At 44.4% G+C, this 21,738-nt stretch overlaps 1 protein-coding gene across 4 annotated transcripts in view; it reads left to right on the top strand.

The window, feature by feature from the left end:
• LOC147887505 (putative ion channel POLLUX) overlaps positions 1-21,738 on the top strand; it is a 76,730-nt gene that overhangs the window by 42,210 nt on the left and 12,782 nt on the right. For all 4 annotated transcript variants that reach the window (XR_015543183.1, XR_015543182.1, XR_015543184.1 and 1 more), the window contains 6 exons: positions 8,917-9,099; positions 9,388-9,447; positions 9,577-9,780; positions 9,963-10,211; positions 10,658-10,756; positions 10,887-11,075. Coding sequence is in view for 1 of the 4 variants with exons in the window: in XM_087394029.1 (XP_087250155.1) it covers positions 8,917-9,099; positions 9,388-9,447; positions 9,577-9,780; positions 9,963-10,211; positions 10,658-10,756; positions 10,887-11,075 (984 nt within the window). In the remaining 3 variants the exon portion in view is untranslated. The remainder of the gene's footprint in view (positions 1-8,916; positions 9,100-9,387; positions 9,448-9,576; positions 9,781-9,962; positions 10,212-10,657; positions 10,757-10,886; positions 11,076-21,738) is intronic.

Raw genomic sequence — 21,738 nt, 5'->3', positions numbered from 1 at the left:
GAAGTGGTTGATTTTCCAGATTATATGAGAACAGAGCTTCCAGGTTTAGCTATGACATTGGGACAAGTGATCTGTCCCCCTTGTCCAACAGGTAATACAAATCGTCTTTGCATCTTATGGGATACTGATAGACCGACCCCTTCTTCTATTGCAGTTGAGATTGAGGGTGTTAATTTGGGCAAGAAATATTTCACCTTAAAATGGGGCATTTTTGCTGGAGCTTGTTTTTCTTGTCACAAATTTGGGCATCTTGCTTCGGAGTGTCCTTCTATCCTTCATCCACCTCCTCCAGCTGCTATTCCTCTGCCATCTAATAAAGGAGGTCAGAAGACATATGTGGAAAAGATTGAAGCTAAAGGAGCAAAGCCTTCAGTTCATACAAGGAGCCAGGCCAATTCAGCTCAAAATAAGGATAAAGACAAAAGCAAGTTAGGAGAAAATATTTTATCATCTCATGAGGGATGGCAGACTGCAAAGAAGACGGTGCCTCTCAAACAAAGACCTCTCCAATCTCGTAATTGGGAAGCCTCTGCTCCTTCTCCAGGACAATCTTCTACCTCTTCAAGCAGCCCCATCTCAAAGGCTTGGGTCAATGCAGTCAAGAAGGGTCTTCCCCTTTGTGAAGAAGATGATATTATCAGGGAATTGGAAGCCGAGGGTCAGCAAGACCCTGTGGCAATGGCAGAGGCTTGAGGCCTCCCGCTCTTTTGGAGGACCGATCATTCTCTTGTATATATTTTCATGCGTGCTTCTCTTAAATGTTTTTCCTATAATATACAGGGCCTCTGCAACCAGAATAAATGGAGGCTTCTTTGGCATTATATAAATACAACTCATCCGGATGTTGTATGTCTCCAAGAGCATAATCAGCATTTTTTTGCTGGACAGCATGGGTTTTTTTCAGGATATGATATATTTTATTCAGGATCGGAACAATTCTCTGGGCTGTGCATTTTAGCCAGACATGATCTGCAACCCTGGATAGCATATAATGATCTAGGTGGACGACGGATGATTATCCAATGTATGATCAATGGAGAGATTTTTGAAATAGGATCTTTGTATGCCTCTCAAAATTCAGCTTCCAGAGCTCAAATGTGGAACTCCATAAAGCAATATCCTTGGTCCTCTAATGCTCTACTTTGTGGTGATTTCAACAATTCTCCTCACTGTACACAACACACACACACACACACACACACTTTTTTTTTTGGTGAAACCAAGAAAATTATATTATGAAACATTCATTTACATCAGGGCAGTGCTCGAGAAAAGAGCCAATGCCCTATCCATCACAAGCAGTAAAAGAAAAGCTGAATACAAGAAACATCCAAATCTTCCTTGTGTAAGGTATCATATAAAGACTGCTGCAATGAGGCTTGGAAGAACTCATAAGGGTGTTGAAGGGGAGAATTCAGATATGCATGATTTCGCTGCAGCTAGAGGGTCCATAAGGCCCAATATCTGATCAATTGGAAGAAAAGAGAATACTGTGCATCTCCATAGAAAGAGTCTCTGCTTCAATGGCATTTTCAACTTCCATATCAATTGCAATGTGCCTTTCCACCAGGCTAATGACTTATCAGATGCCATAGAGAATTAGCATGATGAGCAATCCAAGGAGGAGGTAATATCAATCGATAAGCCTGTATAGAAGTCAATAAATGCAAAGGCCGAGAGGATATTCTTGGACTTGAAGACTGAAGGTGCCAATCTTGAAGCCTGTCTCTTACATTCAATGTTGGAATCGGAACCAAAGGGAGTAAGAGATCAGCAATAGCTTTCCAAATAGGTCTGTGATGCATCCCAAGATTGTATTGTTGACATGCTACCAGAAAAAAGAGAATATGTCTTTGCGTATCTACCACGTCATCAATGAACTGGATGCCCAATTTCATAAGATTGTAAGCTCTGATTGGTTGTTGTACAGCAAGGGGAGAGGAAAACACAGCACTCCAATGAATGCTTTCCATTCTGAGTGAGGAAGCTATAGAAGCAGGATGGGGAGACCATTTGATGTGAGAGAGAACTTGCTTCCAATCCTGAATCAAGGAAGTAGAAAATGGACAACCGGGGATTTTACCTTGCAATTTGCCAATTACTACTTCCGATGGATCAACTAGCCAATGTCCATAAGCATTTGTGTGCATCTGACCACACAAAATTGCCAACATGATAGACCAAGGCTGCTCTTGTTGAAAAAATGTCTTGAGCATAGTGATCTTTCTTGCCAACACATGAAATTTGATGTTTATTATATTCAAACCACCATGCATTCTTGGTGAGCAAAGCAAGTCCATTTTGAGCAACCTTAAAGCTTTTTTATGAAGCTTAGTTTTCCAAAAAATCTCCATGGCTTGAGACATAAAATAAGTGAGATCTCGAGATGACCAATGTAATAGAGGAAGGTAGAACTGGACATAAGCTAGAACAATGGACTGGACAATTCGAAGCCGTACATGCAGGGGCCAAGTGGAGATCTTCCAATATTCTAATTTGTCTTGAATTTTGTTTAACACCAATTTCTGATTTTCCAGCCAATGGGATAGCCCAAATGTCTTACTATGTTTTCCGGATAAATAATCTGGCCGGGCCACAAGATAGCATGCCAGTCACAATGCTTGAGAGGCAAGAGTTTTGATTTCTGAAAATTAATTTTAAGACCAACTGCCAACCCAAAATCTGAAAGGGTATCCATCAATAGGCGAAGCTCCAAAGGACTGTTCTTTGGCATGAAGAATGAATCATCTGCATAAGCCTGGCAATGAAAGGTCGTGAACCAGAAATCTGAAGCCCCACTAACTGTCCAGTATCAACGAGATGATCCATATAAAGAAGCAAAGGATGTGAAGCAATAGCATAGAGCAAAGCACTGAGAGGGCATCCCTGTCGAACTGATCGTTCCAGAGTCCAAGACTCAGACAAATGATTCCCTATAAAGCATTGTGCAGTGGAATCTGAGTAAAGCCAATATATGACATTAACTAGCTTTGGCCCAAAACCAAGTTTAAACATGATTTGAGAGACATAATCCCATTGTACCGTATCAAATGCCTTTGCCACATCCACCTGCATGACCAAAACATCTTGAGCTGAATATTTTGCATATTCCATTGCGATGAGAGTATTAGAGATATTGTCATGTATATGCCATCTAGGAACAAAACCATATTGCCTGGGATGAAGTCCATCATGAAGGATATCCTTTATCCGATGTACCAACATTTTAGCAATAAGTTTGTATATAACCGGCATCAAAGTGATGGGCCTCCAGTCATCCATTGTCTCACATAGAGGTTTTTTGGGCACAAGCTTAACCAGACCATGCTTCCAAGCTGAGGGAAGATGTTGATGCTGCCAGGCTACATTAATGAACTTCAAAATTGGACCCTTCAATTCAGCCCAGAAGGCTACAAAAAATTCAACCGTCAAACCATCCCAGCCAGGGGATTTATGTTTACCCAAATGCTTGAGGGCTTCATCCAATTCAATATCTGAGAAAGACATTTCCAGCATTGAAGCTTTTTGCAAAGAAACAATAGGAGAAGCAAGCTCAATAAATCTGTTCCGAGCCAATGCAACCTGAGGTGTAGAAGAAGATGGCTGAGAAAAAAGAAGCTGAAAATGATCTAGACATTGTTTTTCTAGCTGAGATAAAGTTTGGGTCCAAAGACCGTCAGGTTTCCTGACCCTCATGATAGATTGACTTTGTCTATGTGCATGTAAATTCCGAAAGAAAGATTTCGAGGAACAACCCTTATCTAGCATAGGTTTAACTCTAGCCCTGGTTTGCCATTTGGAAAGCTTGCGTTTATCATTGGCATCAATTATGGAGGAAGCACAAGACAATAAATGCTGCTCAGAAGCAGATAAAGACCTTTGATGGCTAATCTGTACCAAATACTGCTTGTATGATTTTGCCCACTGGATATGCTGTTTGGTTTCTGCCATGTACCATCTTCCATATTCCTTAATGACATTTTGACTACGATGTACAAAAGAGTTCCAAGCAAAGTCCAGATCCTCCTGAGCATGGGATAACAATGGCCTGCAAGCCAGTCTGATCATTTGCTGGAATTTTTCATGAGAAAGATATAATTGATTGACCTGTAAATGTTTGACTGAAGAGAGCTGCATGTCATCTAGAGGCATTCCAAATGAAAGGGTGAGCTAAAGTGGAGTGTGATTAGATAGTTGTTGAGAATAATCAGTCCACATTTGACATGTATATTCATCATATTGCTGAGCATGAATAAGATAACATCTATCAAGCCTGGCCCAATATTTTGTAAAAGCATTATGATGATATGTAAATCCCATAACTGAAGGGTGAGTTGCTGTCCATAAATCTGCAAATTGAAGTGATGAAGTCATATGTTCCCATTGCTGGATTTCAGAGGGCAGCATATGGGATTTATGCGTGGTATTGTCCTTCGAGTGAGGAGAATTATTGAAGTCACCACAAAGGAGAGCATTTGAAGACCAAGGATATTGCTTGATGGAGTCCCACATTTGAGCTCTAAAAGCTGAATTTTGAGAGGCATACAAGGAGCCTATTTCAAAAATCTCTCCATTGATTATACATTGGATAATCATCCATCGGCCACCAAGATCATTATATGCTATCCAGGGCTGCAGATCATGTCTGGCTAAAATGCACAGCCCAGAGAATTGTTCAGATCCTGCATAAAATATATCATATCCTGAAAAGAACCCATGCTGGCCAGCAAAAGAATGCTGATTATGCTCTTGCAGACACACAACATCTGGATGAGTTTTATTTATATAATGCCATAGGAGCCTCCATTTATTCTGGTTGCAGAGGCCCTGTATATTATAAGAAATACATTTAAGAGAAGCACGCATGAAAATATGTACAAGAGATGAACAGTCCTCAAAAAGAAAGGGAGGCATCAAGCCTCTGCCATTGCCACAGGGTCTTGCTGACCCTTAGAATCCAATTCCCTGACTAGATCATCTTCTTCACAAAGTGGAAGACCCTTCTTGATTGCATTAACCCATGCCTTTGAGATGGGGTTGCCCGAAGAGGTAGACGGTTGACCCGGAGAAGGAGCAGAAGCATCCCAATTATGAGATTGGAGAGGTCTATGTTTGAGAGGCACCGTCTTCTTTGCAGTCTGCCATCCCTCGTGAGAAGATGAATTATTTTCCACTAACTTGCTTTTTCCTTTATCCTTATTTTGAGCTGAATTGACTTGGCTCCCTGTATGAACTGAAGGCTTTACTCCTTTAGCTTCAGTCTTTTCCACATATGTCTTCTGACCTCCTTTATTAGATGGCAAAGGAATGGTTGCTGGAGGAGGCGGATGAAGGATAGAGGGATACTCAGAAGCTAGGTGCCCAAACTTGTGACAAGAGAAACAAGCTCTAGCAAAAATGCCCCATTTTAAAGTGAAATATTTCTTTCCCAAATTAACACCCTGAATCTCAACTGCAATAGCAGAGGGGGTTGGTCTATCAGTATCCCATAAGATGCAAAAACGATTTTTATTACCTGTGGGACGAGGGGGACAGATCACTTGTCCCAATGTCATGGCTAAGCCTGGAAGCTCTGTTCTCATGTAATCTGGAAAATCAACCACTTCAACCCATACAGGGCAATGATGCTTGATGAGATTCTGATAGTCCTTATTAGGGGACTAGGGCATGATGTGCACCATTTGACGACCAAAAAATAAAGGGGACATTTCCAGCATCTTTTGTTTTGTCAAGGCATCCAAAAGATGAACTTCATAAAATCCTCGGGAAGCAAAATAGACTCCTACATAGCATCCACCTAGGAGAGAATTCACCCATTGTCCCACATCATTAGCCGAGGGTATTTTGCCTGGGAAAAAGATGATAACTGTAGTTTGAGAGAGCTTCTTCAAAGGATGCACAAGAGAAGGCAACTTCATCTTGTAAGTGAGTTCCGGAGTAGGTAGAATCCATTCTCTTCTACTTTGTTGAAACTCATCATTCAACATGTCAAACACATAGGAAGCATCTTCAGATGAAGGAGCTATGGGGGGCGAAGTTTCCCTTGATTGTCTCTTAGGTTCAGGAGAGAGTGCTCTCTTGACATAATACTTGCTTGTTTCTGCCATGGAGGCTAAGGGATTCAGCAGGTACCAAACGGAGAGAAGCAGATGGGGCACAGGAAGGACTGACAGGCTGTACGGACGTGAGGACTGACATGCTGTACGGACGTACGGAGAAACTGACAGGCTGTACGGAAGGACTGACAGGCTGTACAGAAAGACTGACGGGTGTACGGGAAGACTGATGGTGACGGTTGCACGGAAATACTGACGGGCTGTACGGACGTTGGGAAGGTAGTCTGCAGGAAAGGTACGGCGATGCAGGCAGGTACGGAGCTCCATTCAAAGATGTGAAGAGGTAAGCCAGATGTGACGCAGGTGTTCTTATTGCCGTACAGGAACTGTACGACGGCCGTACAGATGTACGGACGGGGAGACAGGCGCCACACGATCCCTGACGAGGCTGAACAGCAGAGGCGTCGAGCTCTCTCTACCAGCACACACCACAACACACCTCTCTCTCTCTCTCACACACACACACACACACACACCACACACACACACACACACACACCCCACACACACACACACACACACACGAGTTTCCTTTGAGAGGGTCTTAATTCTTGCCATGCCAGCAAAAGGTGGTGGACAACAAGCTGCCTGCTCGTTTGGTACAGCAAATTGCCCATTCTAGAAGGCAAGTGGGCCCATGTTGCCATGGATTTTATTATTGGCCTGCCTTAGGGGATGAAACATCATTTACATGGTGGTCAGTTTGCTTACCAAACAAGCATACTCCATCCCTACCAAGGCATGGTATCCAGCATCTTAGGTTGCCTAGCAGTTTCTTGATTATGTGTTTAAGCACCTTGGGTTTGGTGAAGAGATCATTATTGATAATGACGCGATGTTTAGACGTCACTTTTGGTAAGAAAGAATTTATAGGATGGGGCACCCTGGTCACTCCCAAATTCCAATAAGGCCTACCACTCTTGAGACTAATGATCAGTCTGATAGGGAAAAAATGGGTGGAGAAGTATCTCAGGCAAGTGTGCCATGGTCTTGGGATAAATGTGTTGGACTTGCCGGATTTCGCCACAACAGCACCAAGTATTTAGATATTGGGATGAGCCTTTTTGCGACAATGTATGGATGCAAGATTTGATGCATTCCGCAGTAGCACTGTGAAAAATTAGCAAGCAGGGATAATCTGGAAAGGATGGATGCTCTTTTGCAATGGGCAACAAAAAACATGCAGGTTGCTCAAGCAAAGCAATAAACTAAACATAGGAGGGATTGAGATTTGAAGAGGTTTTTGGTTCAATTACGACTCCACAAGAATAGATATTACTCGTTGAAGGGAAAACACCAACACTGAGGTGGCCCACAAGTATCATGGCCCCTGTAGGATTACCCACAAAGTTGGAAAAGTAGCCTACTAGCTGGAGCTACCACCCACCCCTTAGTAATCATGTATTGACTTGACTCCTCATCCCCGAATCTACTTCGAGCTCCTGCCTCCTCAACACCTATCTCTTGTTGGAGAAAAGGATAGCATGCTACAGCCGACCCTTAACACAACGGAATAATATTGCAAGTCTTGAGATCTCACAACAAAAACTTCAAATGCCAGCACACTCCATGTGCTTGAATGTATAGAGAGAGAAAACTTTAGATAGAAAGAATACACACAGATGTACAGCCAAACAGTTTCATATATAGATAACAGATCCAATTACAAAGCCTTGTCAAATCTGTACCATCACCTACAACACACAAGCGCTGAGGTGAAGGAATTTCCCACAATGGCCCTTTATGTAAGGCTCTAGGCCCTGCTGATCTGGCCAACTGATCAGGTCATCTACCCGACCTGCTCTACATTATTGCTCTGTTGGCTGAGCAGGTCAGGCCCTCCGCCAACTTGATCTGGCCCTGCCCCTGGCCTATTTCTGTATCTATGCACTCCACTGCTTGTCCAGGTCCAGTCTGCCACAACCATTGCCCCATCTTCTATGCAGGTCTGCTGCTCCACCACCTGTACTGCCGACAATTGCAGACCCGACCAGTACTGGTCCTTTACAGGTCTGTCCTGCCACTGCCGACCAGTACTAGGGCCCATTACTAGCCCTGGTCCTGTCTCTTGTCGTGCTGTCTTACTGCACCCCTCTGACACCGACCATGGGGTCTTGGCTCGGCTGCACACAACCCACAACCAGCCCACTCTTTGAGCGCTACCGTCAGCCATATCTGCTGACCAGGATGGTGTCATTGGCTGCCCTAAACCGAACATATGCAGCACGATCTGTTGCTGCCCACATGGCAAGCTTTCTGCTTTCCATGTGGCAGTTTTCCCATCTCCCTGCCGAGATAGCACAATGCATACCCATACTCCTACAGGTAATCAAGCCCCACTGCACTTTGCATATGGGGCTAAGGCATTGATGCTACTTATCCAACATCCCCCACTCTATCTCCCCTTCCATATCTGTGCTTTGTCACATGTTTGTTGTGCACTACTATACTACTTCATGTGCTATTTTTTCAGTTCCCATTGGCTCACGGTAAGCAATGCCTTTTGCTGTATGACTGGGATTGGCCTGTCTATGGTTGTTTGATGCAATGCATTGAATCAAAATGTTCTTCTTCGTTGAGATCAGGTTGCAGCCAGATGAAAAACTCTTAGATGTGAACTCTTGTAGAAAATGTAGATTAAACAGATTTTTGTTGAACAGTATTTTCCATAACTTCTTTGAGATCCACTGTATGTATTGTAGATTAAGCAGCTTGAGTACTATCTTCCTTTTCTGTCTGTTTTTCTTTAAGTTCTGAAGCTACTCGATTCAAATCTAATGATATGACTTTTACCTCACAGGGTTCTCTTTTGAAGCAGTTGGCCATTGCTAATCAGAGTTTGGGTGGAAGTGTGGTTGTGGTACTTGCTGAAAGAGAGAAAGAGGAAATGGAACTTGATATTGCAAAGCTTGAGTTTGATTTCATGGGAACATCAGTTATTTGCCGCAGTGGCAGCCCTCTGATTATGGCAGACCTGAAGAAGGTGTGTACGCTTATGCAGTCAGTCCGTTCCTAAGCAGTGCTAGCATTTTAAAACGCTGATGAAGGGTCTGTCATTTAAGCTAGGTTATTGTGTGTTTTACCAGCTTGGTTCTTTGCCAAAAAAGCTTCTTCCTTTAGAAGTTGCATTTTCTACAAGAGTTCACATCTTTGTGCTGTGCAATCATTGGGCATTGTTTTTGGTTTTGGATGACATGCCAATGAGAAAGTTAGATTGAATTTTCAGTGAAGATATTTGCCCAAAGGACTTCTTATGCTTTGTCTTTGACAGGTTTCTGTTTCAAAAGCTCGTTCTATCATTGTGCTTGCTGAGGTTGACAATGCTGATCAGGTAGATTTTATGGTAGTGTGAAGTTTCTCTGCAGACACTTTGTCTTGACATCATTTTGTAGAATTATCTTTGCAAATTCCAAATATCCTCATTATCAAACTTTGTTTTCATACTTCATTCTTATTGCAGAGCGACGCACGTGCTTTACGAGTAGTGCTGAGTTTGACTGCTGTCAAAGAGGGATTGAGGGGGCACATTGTGGTAGAGTTGAGTGACCTTGATAATGAGCCACTTGTAAAACTTGTTGGTGTTGAGATGGTTGAAACTGTTGTTGCTCATGATGTTATTGGTCGTCTAATGATCCAATGTGCACGTCAACCTGGTCTTGCTCAGGTCATCTTCTGCATTTATTCTTTTTCCATCATCACTATAACCTAACCAATTGCTCGGTGGATGTGTTTATTGCAGGATATAGATGCTGCACTTTGTTTTTGGTGTTTTCTCTCTTTTCAGACCTTTAGGTGCTGAAAGCTTCAGAAGTGATTGATTTGCTTTACCTTTTGCTACTTTTGTAGATATGGGAGGACATTCTTGGATTTGATAATGCTGAATTCTACCTTAAGAGATGGCCACAGCTGGATGGCATGCACTTTGAAGATGTTCTGATTAGCTTTCCTGAGGCTATACCATGTGGGTTGAAGATTGCAGCTGAGAAGGGCAGGATCAATTTAAATCCTGATGATGATTATGTTTTACAGGAAGGAGATGAGATCCTTGTTATTGCTGAGGATGATGACACTTACGCCCCTGCTCCTGTAGCACAGGTTTGTTTTGATGCCAAATGATGAGCCACCTTTTTATGAAACTGTCAATGTGGATACTAAGATCCTATGCTATGCTTTGCTTTTGGAATAAATTTTTGTACAATATGCAAAACTATATTTTTGGGATTTGATCACACCATAGCATTCTTTTCTGCTGTATTGTGTGTATTTTTAAAATTTATTTTTGGGGGAGGGGTGTAGGGTCTGCGATTTGTGTATCTGTTTTTAATGATTAGAAGAAAGAACACTGTCAAGATCAAAATAAAATAAGTTTTTTGGTTTTCCATGCCCTCTGGGCTTCTCTTGTATTCACAAGTTTGCAGAGTAAGAATGAAACAGATTCTTCTTATTCAGGAATTGTGCAAGTGATGATGTTTATTATATATGTGTGTTAGTCAATGAAAGCGATCAATTCTATCTTATTTGTAGATGGTTTATTGTTCCAGATACGAAGAGGGACTTTGCCTAGGGTAACTGTATCCCCAAAGCTTCCAGAGAGAATTCTATTCTGTGGTTGGCGGCGCGACATTCATGACATGATTAAGGTGATCTGCATGCAAGCTGTAGAAGCATGGATTTGTTTGTCTTGCAATTTTGAAAGTAAAAGCATACTGCACCTTCTTAGTGCAACACACAATAGCTTCTTAGTTTCTCTACTATGGTCTTGATCTACAGGTTCTAGATGCCTTTCTTCCAAGTGGTTCAGAACTCTGGATTTTCAGTGATGTTCGTGTAGAAGAGAGAGAAAAGAAGCTTTTGGAGGGTAATCTTGAATCATTGGTGAACATTCAACTCAAACATCGGGAGGGAAATCCTGTTATTCGGCGGCATTTAGAGAGCCTTCCTCTGCAGACTTTTGATTCGGTTTGTAGTTATCTTTGCAACTGCCTTTTCTATTATGCATGTTGGGTAGCATAGTGATTGTGAGTGGCGACTAATGTTTGCTGTGAAGTTCTAATGTCTGTACATATCATTATACAAGGATGGCTGAAAAGGCGGCTCATAAGGGATTTTAACGAGCTCCTTATCATAACTCTTTACAACTGTGGATTATGCTTATTTAAATTGAGCCCAATCTTTTGGAAGGAGGGTTAATGAAGTTACGTCTGCCATAGCTCCTGGTCAAATTTATTTCCAGTGAACTCGTGATGGAACTTGTGATTCAAATTTATCTCCGGTGAATTTTTGATGGAACTTGTGATTCATGAAATATTGTGGAAAATAAAACAGTCTGACTGTTATCCACCATGAAGAATTGAGCAAATTTAGTATAACAATTGGGGTAAGACAGCTCAAGCTTGCATTTATAGACCTTGAGATGTGGAACTGGTTTACCTTTCTCCCTATAAGGAAGATACATTTTCACTTTATATATGTGACTCATTTTTGCATGGGTTTGAGGAATGCATTGGCTTGGTGCCTATCCTGAACTTCAACAGATGTGTACTGCAAATTGTCTCATAAGATCGTAATACTTGATCATTGTACTTCGCACGGTTGATGGTAGCCCTGAAAGAAGAAGATCGTGAAGATAATGAGCTGTGGCAAAAGCGGTGGAAGTCAGTGCAGAGTGAAGACGAAGGGAATCTAGATATATCATCTCTTTTCAACTCACTGCTGGACATGAATGTCACAGCAAAAGAGAGGGGTTGCTAGAGATGTGTGGATAAAATTGTAAATAAGTTCTCCACTTGTTGCATGTTGATGGGTACGCACATAGCTATGCACATAACTAGTGGGTGGTGGGTTTGAGTTATGGATACTCTCATCACAAGACTTTATACTGATGTAAATATTTTCTCGAGATTGTAAATGTTTTTGCAGGGACTCTTGGGAAATGTTGACAGCAGTGTGGGTGCACCGGACATCCCAGAGCATGGTATCTAGTGTGTGACGATGTTTTGTTACGGGATGACACGTGCTCTTCGTGGTTGTCCCGAGTCATATGTATATGGTGGGATGAGTATTTTATGTATTGTGGGTGTCATGTAAATCCACCGTGTGTCGCGATTGGGTTCATCATATGTGATAGTATCATATGTGATAGATAGTCTGTCGAAATAAGCATTAAATGCTTGCTTGAAGGTTATGTGCAAATGTGGTATGCCTAAGGTTGGAATATAGGCATTAATGGCCTTGGTCTAAGGTTTGAGAGGAGAGTGGAAGAGTGGTAAAAATGAAGAACCGAACCATCAGTCATTGCGAGGGCTTAACTCCTAATGAGGACCTGGCCTTTTGTTGGGATGCTTATTCTATCTCTATAGTCCCTAATGGGTCCTTTAGCATGTATAACTTAGCTCCCCAGTTGGAGGAGAGCTCATGGTGCACCATCAGCACTGCTATATCTTAGCCACAGTGGAGATCAGACTTAACCTTCCTCACCTCCATTCCTTCCTTGGGTGCCCTTAATATATTAATCATGTTCAAGGCGGCTCTAGCCCCTAGCACCTTGGAGTCATAAGCGGCCATCTATGTTTTTTTCGAGCGAGTCTATGGTTGTGAGGATGTGCATCCAACTGTGGAAGAACTTGGGTTCTGGCAGCGTGGCATACCAATGTTCATCCCAATACTCTTCATAAACGTTCTCATTACAGGCTTGGAACACATTCCACAGGAGCAGTCCTACGGTTCCTAACCGATATCTTGTTCTTGTATGCATGCTATTACTAGCATTCCGAGGTTGTTTCCCGTAGAGAGATATATGAGCTCTTGCTTTGAGATATATACATCTTACGTAGTGTTATGGCGATCTTCTTCTTTCTTGTTCTCTATGTTTTCAGTAGATGATGTGTTGTGTATTCATTTGTATACCTTGTAGCGTCTACGTGTCATAGTGACGCTACACATTGACGATCACGATGCACATTCTTACTACGCATGCAAGGAAAGTCGTGATCTGGCGAATGGCGCATCTCCGAGAGGTGCTTTCATTCTCATGTCGTCCTCTTCCTGCTGCAATTGTGGAGGAATGTCACATGGTCGATTGCGGGCATCGCCACGCACTCCTGCCTAGTGGTTCAGGAGGAGAATGCAATTGTAAGTCATCACATTCGAAAATTTCAAGACGAGCTCCATCTGATGCGGATGGAACCACAACACCTTGCTTACGGAATGGCGAGCACGGAGATTGGCATGACCAACCTCATTCGGTGGTCTTGGGAGCAGATTTTACACTTGTGCTCCTCACAGTAAGCATGCATGCAAACATGTTTGCAGGTTCCTCCTAATCCCTTGACACCAACGACATGGATATGTCGGAGGAGGAGTGATCCCGGTCATGGAGACGAGATGTCTCTGGGTCCTCCTGGAGGATCTGACCATAGCTAGGGGACACCCTCACATTCACACTCACCACCTTGTATGCGCTCAGGTCCGCGTGTGCAGGTCTCTTTGGATGGACGCATGGTGTTGAGTGCATCCTCTTCTCTGACAGTGGTTTCGGTAGCCTCACGCAATCTATTCGGATAGGGAGGGCCATCAGGAGCAGGTGGGCCAATCATTCAACCCACAAGAGGGAGATGGATGGGGGTCCAAGTTAAGTATACCAAGTTTGCAGGGAAGAAAAGGGATGACCGTGATGCTCATGTCAGGCAAGTTGAGAAGGTGTATGCGGTCAACAACTGTGGCACTTTGACACAGGAGGAAGTGTTCGAATTGACCTTGGTGGGCAAGGCGTCAAGGTATATGGTGACGTGTCTATTGCATGCATGGTGGCTATGTGATTCAGATCTCAAAACTTCTGGAGGGATGAGTTGGATGAGACGAGGGTTGACGGCTGTGAAGAGGAGTCTAGAAGAGTCAGCCGTTGCCTCACGGGAGCTGCTTGATCTGGGTGTTTGCATCTCTACAAGGGGGGTCTCAATTATGGAGTTCAGGAGGACGACAGACGACGTGAGTGCTCTATGAATTGAAGAGGAACTAGGAGTCTGTGAGCTTTGTGTGCTTTGCGGAAGAAGGGTAGTTGCACTGCTTGGATGATCACGTGAAGGGAACTGGGCTTGAAGGACGGATAGTTGCTTTGATTGAGAGCTTCAGAACTTGAATGAAGGAGACGAATAAACGCTTATGCAGAGAGAGAGCCGGTGTCTGTTCCTATGCAGGATGATTCCCTGAAGGACTTGCATGATGCTGTAGAGCTTATGAAGTCACTCAGCCTGAACTGGATGGAGATTGCAGGAAGAGGAAGAGGCCGAGGTGTGCAAAATAACAGGAGAGATGCACTAGTTGGGAGTGAAGGAAATTCAGCCGGAATAGGTAGGGGACGGGGATGCATGAGCAATGTGAAGTACTGGAAGTGTGGAGAGTGGGGACATATCAGCTCTCACTGTGATAAACCAGCAAGAGTAGGTGGAGAAGTTTATCGTGTAATGCAGAAGACAAATGATAGGTCAGGAGACTTTAATGTGGAAGTGAAGGATTTGAATCAGCGCTTTACTGGAGTCAAATGGGAAGATAAGGGAAAAGAGAAGGCAATCAGCCTGATTAGGGTGGAGACTCTATTCCGGAGATCATGCCACTGGCAAAGAGAACAAGGAGTGCAAAAAAAGGGAAGCATGTGGAGTTTGATCTCAGCCCTCAGCCTAAAAAGAAGAGTCAGAGGCCCAAGAAACATTATAAAACGTCATGGATGGTCATTGGATGGCCAAGGTTTATGGATCAGCTCTTTAGATACACATCTGTGCATATTGGTCAATGGTCAAGGTCAGGAGGAATACACACTGATGAATGATTTGAAGGGAAGGACAGCCAATATAACTTTTGTACAATTACTTGGTTTGTGCTCGAAGCTCAAGAGAGAATGGAAGAAATTGGCTAATCCCAAGAAAAGTAATGAGCAGGAGCCTACAAGAGGAGAGATGGAGATGATGTCCATGGAAGATCTTCCAGATATATGCCCATCAATGGATGCATGGTGTGGAGGTGTGAGTATTGGAGAGGCATATGTTGATGGAGGTGCACAGATTGTGTCATGACTCATGCATTTATGGAGAGGTTGGGGCTAAAATTGAATGCACATTCAGATTTTAGGCTCCGATTGGCAAACCATGCAAAGGTGAAGTGTCTAGGTATATGCACGGGAGTAGCAGTGGATGCTTTTGTAGTATCACGTTGCATTAATTGCCACATTATGCCTGCTGGTTTGGGATTATACCCGCTAATTTTGGGCAGACCTTGGCTCAGATAGGTGGGAGCAATACAAAACTGGAAGATGGGTACAATTACAGCGCATAATAAGAAGGAAAGGCCAAGAAATTTGATATGAGCAGCAGATGGGAAGTAGAGGAAGAACCAGAAGAAACAAGCATGGAAGAGGAGTCAGACACTGAGATAGAAGAAGAGAGTACTACATCTGAGGAGGAAGGGCAAGTGCATATGAGTTGCAGGCAGCATGGATACAAGAAGCTAAGGAGGAGAGTAAGCTTGAAGACATGGATAACTTGATGCAACCCCCACCTTCCCAGATAGAGAGAGAAATGATATTGCTGTCCATGCTGAATTCTAGTTTGGAGGGAGTGGAGAAAGAGGAGTATATGAAGGTCATTCATCAGTATCCAAAGCTGTTTATTACCTCACATGAAGAGATCATGGGTTTTAGATGTGAGCCGATGCACATTCAGCTAAAAGAAGGCAGCAGATGTGTTTTTCAAAAGTTGAGAAGGATACACAAAGAGCTCTTGCCTGTGTTGAAAGAGGAGTTAAATAAGTTGCTCAAGGCTGGGCTAATTTGTTTGGTGGAGCATTCAGATTGGGGCTGTCCAGTGGTAATCATTCCCAAGCACATAGGAGGATGGAGAGTAGGCATTGATTACAAGCCTCTTAATGCAGTAACAAAAAGCAATCATTATCCTCTTCCTTTTATTGATGATATATTGGATAGAGTGGTAGGGTATGAAAAGTACAGTGTGTGTGATGGATATTCTTGGTACTTTCAGATCTCAATTGCAGAGGAAGATAAAATCAAAACTACATTTATCACACCCTGGGTTTGCTTTTGTTACAAAGTATCATTTGGATTGAAGAATGCACCGGCATGGTATCAGGAGAATACTGATGAAGTATTAGCCCCTTTCATTGATAAATTTGTGAGAGCATTTCTGGATGATATATGTGTGTACAGTTGCAAGAGAGAGCATGCATGGAGGTTGGATCAAGTGTTCCACAAAATGGATGAAGCAAGAGGACAATTCAATCCACGGAAGTGCCATTTGGGATGCTCCAGAGTGAAAGCTCCCTCACTGCCCTCACCTACGCACGTAGCTTGTATGGCGTTTCCAACCAGCCAGCCTCGGACTTGTTACACTCACCTCGCCCTACCACTTGCACTCTATTCACTAGCGGCTGTGTCAAGGATGCGACATTGAAGCTCCACAACGCCCGAGCGAAAGATCATGAGGGGCTATGCATTGAGTTTATTGCATATGGGATTGATGTTCTAGCCCCGATCTTAGCAAAGCTTTTCACTGACGCAGTTTGTCTTGGCTTCCCACACACGTGGACCCTTAACACTATCACACCCATTCACAAGGTAGGAGATCCCATGAGCCCGAAAAACTACAGGACCATTGTGATTGCGCATGTCATGTCCAAGATCTATGCATCAATACTTGAGATGGAGGTCAGCAGGTTCGTAGAGATGCAGGGACTTAGGGCCGAGGGCTAGGCAAGATTTCGGCGTGACCACGGGACCATGGATCACGTACTTGCACTCAAGGTTGTCATAGAGGAGGCCAGGTCACGGAAGCAGAGAGTATACTATTAATAGCTTTGTAGGTTTCCAGAAAGCCTTTGACAGGGTCCCACGAGCTCGCCTCATCAGACGCCTACAGATATCCTCAAGTATGCTTGGCAAGTGTGCAATGTAGCCCCCCAATAACACAATGACATGCTCTATAATTTTTTCTACATTCATTTCCCTACTTGTGTCTACAATTGAAACAAAATCATAGTCTAACCATTGTGAAAAGTTTGTTTGGTGGCAAATAATGTTTGGTTTGCTTTCCATTTTCCCCTACATTGAGTCGAAACAACGTATAAAAGAAAATATTTAATTTATACATATGGATTGTTATTGTAATAAGTCTTACAGTAATTTTCCAATTTCATTGTCTTATTTTCCATGCACTTTATTGAAATAAGGTCCCCGTACAAGTCAAAGTGTAAGCAAAGTGTTAATCTACATCGTGAAATGTACTTGTATATCCTTTTGGTATGACCAGGATATCATATGGGCTGTTATGGCTCTCTATGAGAGTCTTAGGCCAAGTTCGGACAAGTGTCGGATGGACAGAGGAGATTATGAGCACCATTGGGGTCAAACAAGGTTGCCCACTATCACCAACCTTGTTTGGCCTCTACATAGACGAGCTTGAGACCTTCATGGGATCACCAGGGGTGATTGTTTTCTCTCTTGCCGGTACTTTGATTGAGATTCTCTTAGATTTTCATGATGAGGCCAGCGACGCAGGCCCGTTTGAGCAGGGGGTATGCCTACTTGGAGAGATAGTGCTTCCACTCACACTTTCAGGACCCCGTACCAAGGCTCTTCTCTTTGACTCGTTGGTTTGACCAGTAGACATGTACGGCAGCCCTTGTTAGGGGCTGGATCTCTCAGACACAGAGTGGGCTCTGGTAGAGCGACTACGATGTGGCATTCCAGACCATTATCTATCTACCCCGCGTCAAGCAGTATGGAGGGACGCAGGTTGCCATCGCTTGTCTTCATCGGACATCCATGGACCAAACACGTAGTTTGTTTGAGAGATTGGGGCTTCACATAGATAGACTACCTCCCTTCTAGTACAGCTTAGACGCTCCATCTATTCCGCTAGGATGCCATGAGGTCAACTAGGTCATACGAGAGGATCTACTACAATTGCACACATTCAGGACCTGGTTGGAGCCGAGGGAGCTTCTAGTTAAGCTTAGTTTCTATGGAGACCACTGTTTGCGCATCTCTAAGGAGGGCTTCATTGTCCCACCAGAGTACACTTGGATCGACTTGCCACACTCACTAAGAATCTCTATCGAACAGTTTCGAGTCTCATCACACTGACTCTGCATCGAGAGTGGACGAGCTGAGGGGATACCTGGGGAGAGATGCCTATGCACATTATGTGATTGACAGGAGGTGGAGTCAGAGGAGCACTTCGTGTTTAGATGCCGTGTGTACTACGAGATCCGCGGTTGATACCATTGCCTTTTTAGGGACGGCTTTGGGTCACTATCTAGACTTCTCTCATACCCAGGCTAGGGATGACTCGCTGCCTTCATTCATGAGGAGGTCCACCACAAGGAGCACTTACTCAGGACACAGAGACAGTCCTCAGGCACATGGTCCAACCCTTCTCAGAGCAGGATCACGGAGTTCTTCCAGTGAGATCACACGAGCCTTGTGGCCACTGATAGCAAGCGCAGCAGAGACCCGGAGCTTGAGGCATGCCAAGGCATGCCACGCTCAACAACATACGGACATGCAGATCACATTGAGTGACCTCCCATCCATGTCAGGCTTGGGACACGACCCACAGGGGTTACGATAGCCTTGGTCAAGAGCAGTCATTGCCAAGAGGCCGAGATGGGCAGCATTTGCTGCAGATAGTCGCCAATGCTCCATCACTGGCTACACATCAGTACCTCCCTGACACACATATACTCTTGTGGGGGCGCCTTGCATTGACTAGAGCCAACTAACCTTGATGGTGATTGACTCAATGATGATGATGATGACGACGACGATGATGACATTACTGATGATATGACTATGTACTCCCAGCAGTTAGCATTCAGCATGGGTGATGATGCTCGTTTAGTAGCTCCACCCTTTTTGCTTGTTGTTTCAGTTTTCTATCAGTCTCATAGACCCATCAGTCTTCCAAAGACTGTGATAAAGTTTCTCTCTTTCTTTCTTTCTCACGCACTCTCTCATAGACCCTGCTGTTCCTTGCGGACCTGCTGCTGCAATAGGCCATTGGGTCTCCAGCGCCTACCCGCTCCACTTGCGCCAATACCCACTCCACCTGCGCCACCCCCGCCACCTACCATACCACCCCCCGCCACCTACTGTGCCACCTTCAGAGCTACAAGGGCCTGCGCCTCTCCTACCCTGCGTGGGCTGCCTCCTACCCTGCGCGATCACCCTCAGCCCGGGCTGCCTTCTAGCCCCCCCGCGTGGGCTCCCTGTTGTTGCAAGCTGGTAACAGGCCTTCGGGCATGCGTGACTAATTTCAGCCCCCATGGGTTGCCTCCTAGCCCCCGCGTGGGCTCCCTGCCTGCAAGGCTGCTGGCAACAGGCCATTGGGCCACCTGGAGCTGCCGCGCCACCCCCGCCACCTGTTGCGCCACCCTCGCCACCTGTTGTGCCACCCCTTGCCTTCTGTCAGCTAAGCAATGCAGGGCACAAGGGCCTGTGCAGGCCGCACGGGCTACTAGGCCCCCCCCGTACTTACTGTTTAAGCTCCAAGTCTGCCAACGTCAAGGGGCTGCCACCAGTCCCTGTCTAGCCCTTAGAGCCCTCATGCCTCGACTCCAGCCCTATACCTCTGCTCCAACCAGCTCTTGACCTGCAAAAATCAAGAATCAAATCAAGAAAGACTTGATATGAGCAGCCCTTAGGTGGTGGACAGTCCAAAGAACAGAAAAATCAGTAAAAACCAGAGAAAAAGAAGAGGCCATGGAAAGCTCACCCGATCAGAAAACCAGAGGGGACAAGGACATAAAATACAGCGTAATTTGGACCAAAGGGCAGAAAGTAGAGGATGGGAATGTCAAAGCATGCCTATCTACTATCAAAGAGGTATATAAGCTACAAGATGCTGAAATTGAATGCCTACAAAAGAAACTGAAAGAATACAAGAAGGATGAGCTTTCAAACATACGTGCTCAAATGAAGGACGACATGAAGGGATGGCAAGAAGAAATGCATGCAAAATGGGCAAAACAAATTGGGAAAATGCAGATGGATATGATGCGGGATATGGCTGTGAAAACAGTTTTCTTACATCCAAGATAGAGAGCTTGGAAGCTCAGGTGATTATTTTTAAAGACGAGAATGCAAAACTGAAAGCAAACACACACGGAGATGAAGGGGAGTTCCAGCCATCCCTACACGAGGAGCTGAACATCATTAGGGAACAAATGAAGCAGCTGAAAGGGACAAAGGGGATGTAAGAAGAAGGATGCAAGATCATAAATGAACTGAAATCTGAGAATGAAAAACTAAAAAAAGACTTGGCTTTCTTGCAAGACACTATGAAGGTTAAACATGCTGAATTCACCCAGAAAATCAAGAAAGGAGAGGCTGCAATCTTGGAATGGAGCGATGTGGTCAAGAAAGGCACTGCTGTCCCCAAGACAGAGTTCATTTCAGATGCTCTAGAGGAGGATAAAAGGAGAAACAGTAAAGCCCTAAATGTCTTAGTCCGAGGCCTCAGAGTAGGAGATACTCCTATGGCAGATGCAAATGCTTTGTTTACCAAAATGGGTGTGAACCTGACATGTGAGACAGCTTGGAGAGTTGGTAAGCCCAATGCACCCACAAGGCCACTTGTGATGAAGCTCCGAACAGCCATGGATAGGAAGACCCTCATGAGCACAAGGGTGACCTTGAAAGGAACCTGGATCTACCTGGACAATGACCTCACCCTCCTACAGCAGGAACACCGGAGAGAAGGTATGGTACACGTCATTGCAGCGAGAGAAGTAGGGAAATGGGCTGCATACAAAGATGGTAGGGTGATCATCTGAGAGAGAGGAGATTGGGACCGAGGGGAGAAGGAAGAAAAGGAAGAGAAAGAAGAGGGTGAATTATGACGGTGTCGGGCTAGAGGGACACAAGGTGGACTGAAAATTGCAATGTGGAATTGCAATGGCACACTCTGGTCTGATCCAGGTGGTTTCTCGGAGACGTACACTGACAGAGACATGGTCTTCTACAGTGAGACACATGAGAGCCCCGAGAGAGGACTACCCACTGTGACAGGATATTTATGGGAGTCATCTCATAGGAAGGAGACGAAGAGAGACACTGGTGTGCGGGGTTCGGAGGGAGTGGCTATCCTCTTTAGATCACACATGAGACCTCTCATATCAGTGGCACGGAGAGAGGAGCATGCACGACACATGTGGATACGAGCCCAACTACCAGACGCACGATTGATTCTCATAGCAGTGTGCTATTTCCCCCCAGATACTTCATCCTATGCACGTGAGGTCACCACGAAAGGTCACAGTCCATATGAGTCGATTCAAGATGATATCACTGAATTCTCCAGCCAGGGGGACATCCTTCTTCTTGGTGACTTCAATGCACGCATAGGGAATAGGCAGGTGGGCCTACTGGATTTTGCATCGGATTCCCTCATAGTACCAGAACTAGATGCAGCTAAGCTCGGGATAGTGATACACTCTGCAAATGAACCACATGTGAAAGAGTATGGACGACATCTACTTGAGCTAGTGGGCGTTGGCGGTTTCTATCGGAGGGAAAACCACCTATATCCATCACAGACCCAGGTGTTTGGCACACTTA

Source organism: Dipteris shenzhenensis, chromosome 23 (genome assembly GCF_047967505.1).
Source record: "Dipteris shenzhenensis isolate YYH24624 ecotype China chromosome 23, Dip_SZ_1.0, whole genome shotgun sequence".
NCBI lineage: Eukaryota > Viridiplantae > Streptophyta > Polypodiopsida > Gleicheniales > Dipteridaceae > Dipteris > Dipteris shenzhenensis.
Note: the sequence above shows the minus strand (reverse complement) of the source record. Positions and strands in the feature narration are given on the sequence as shown.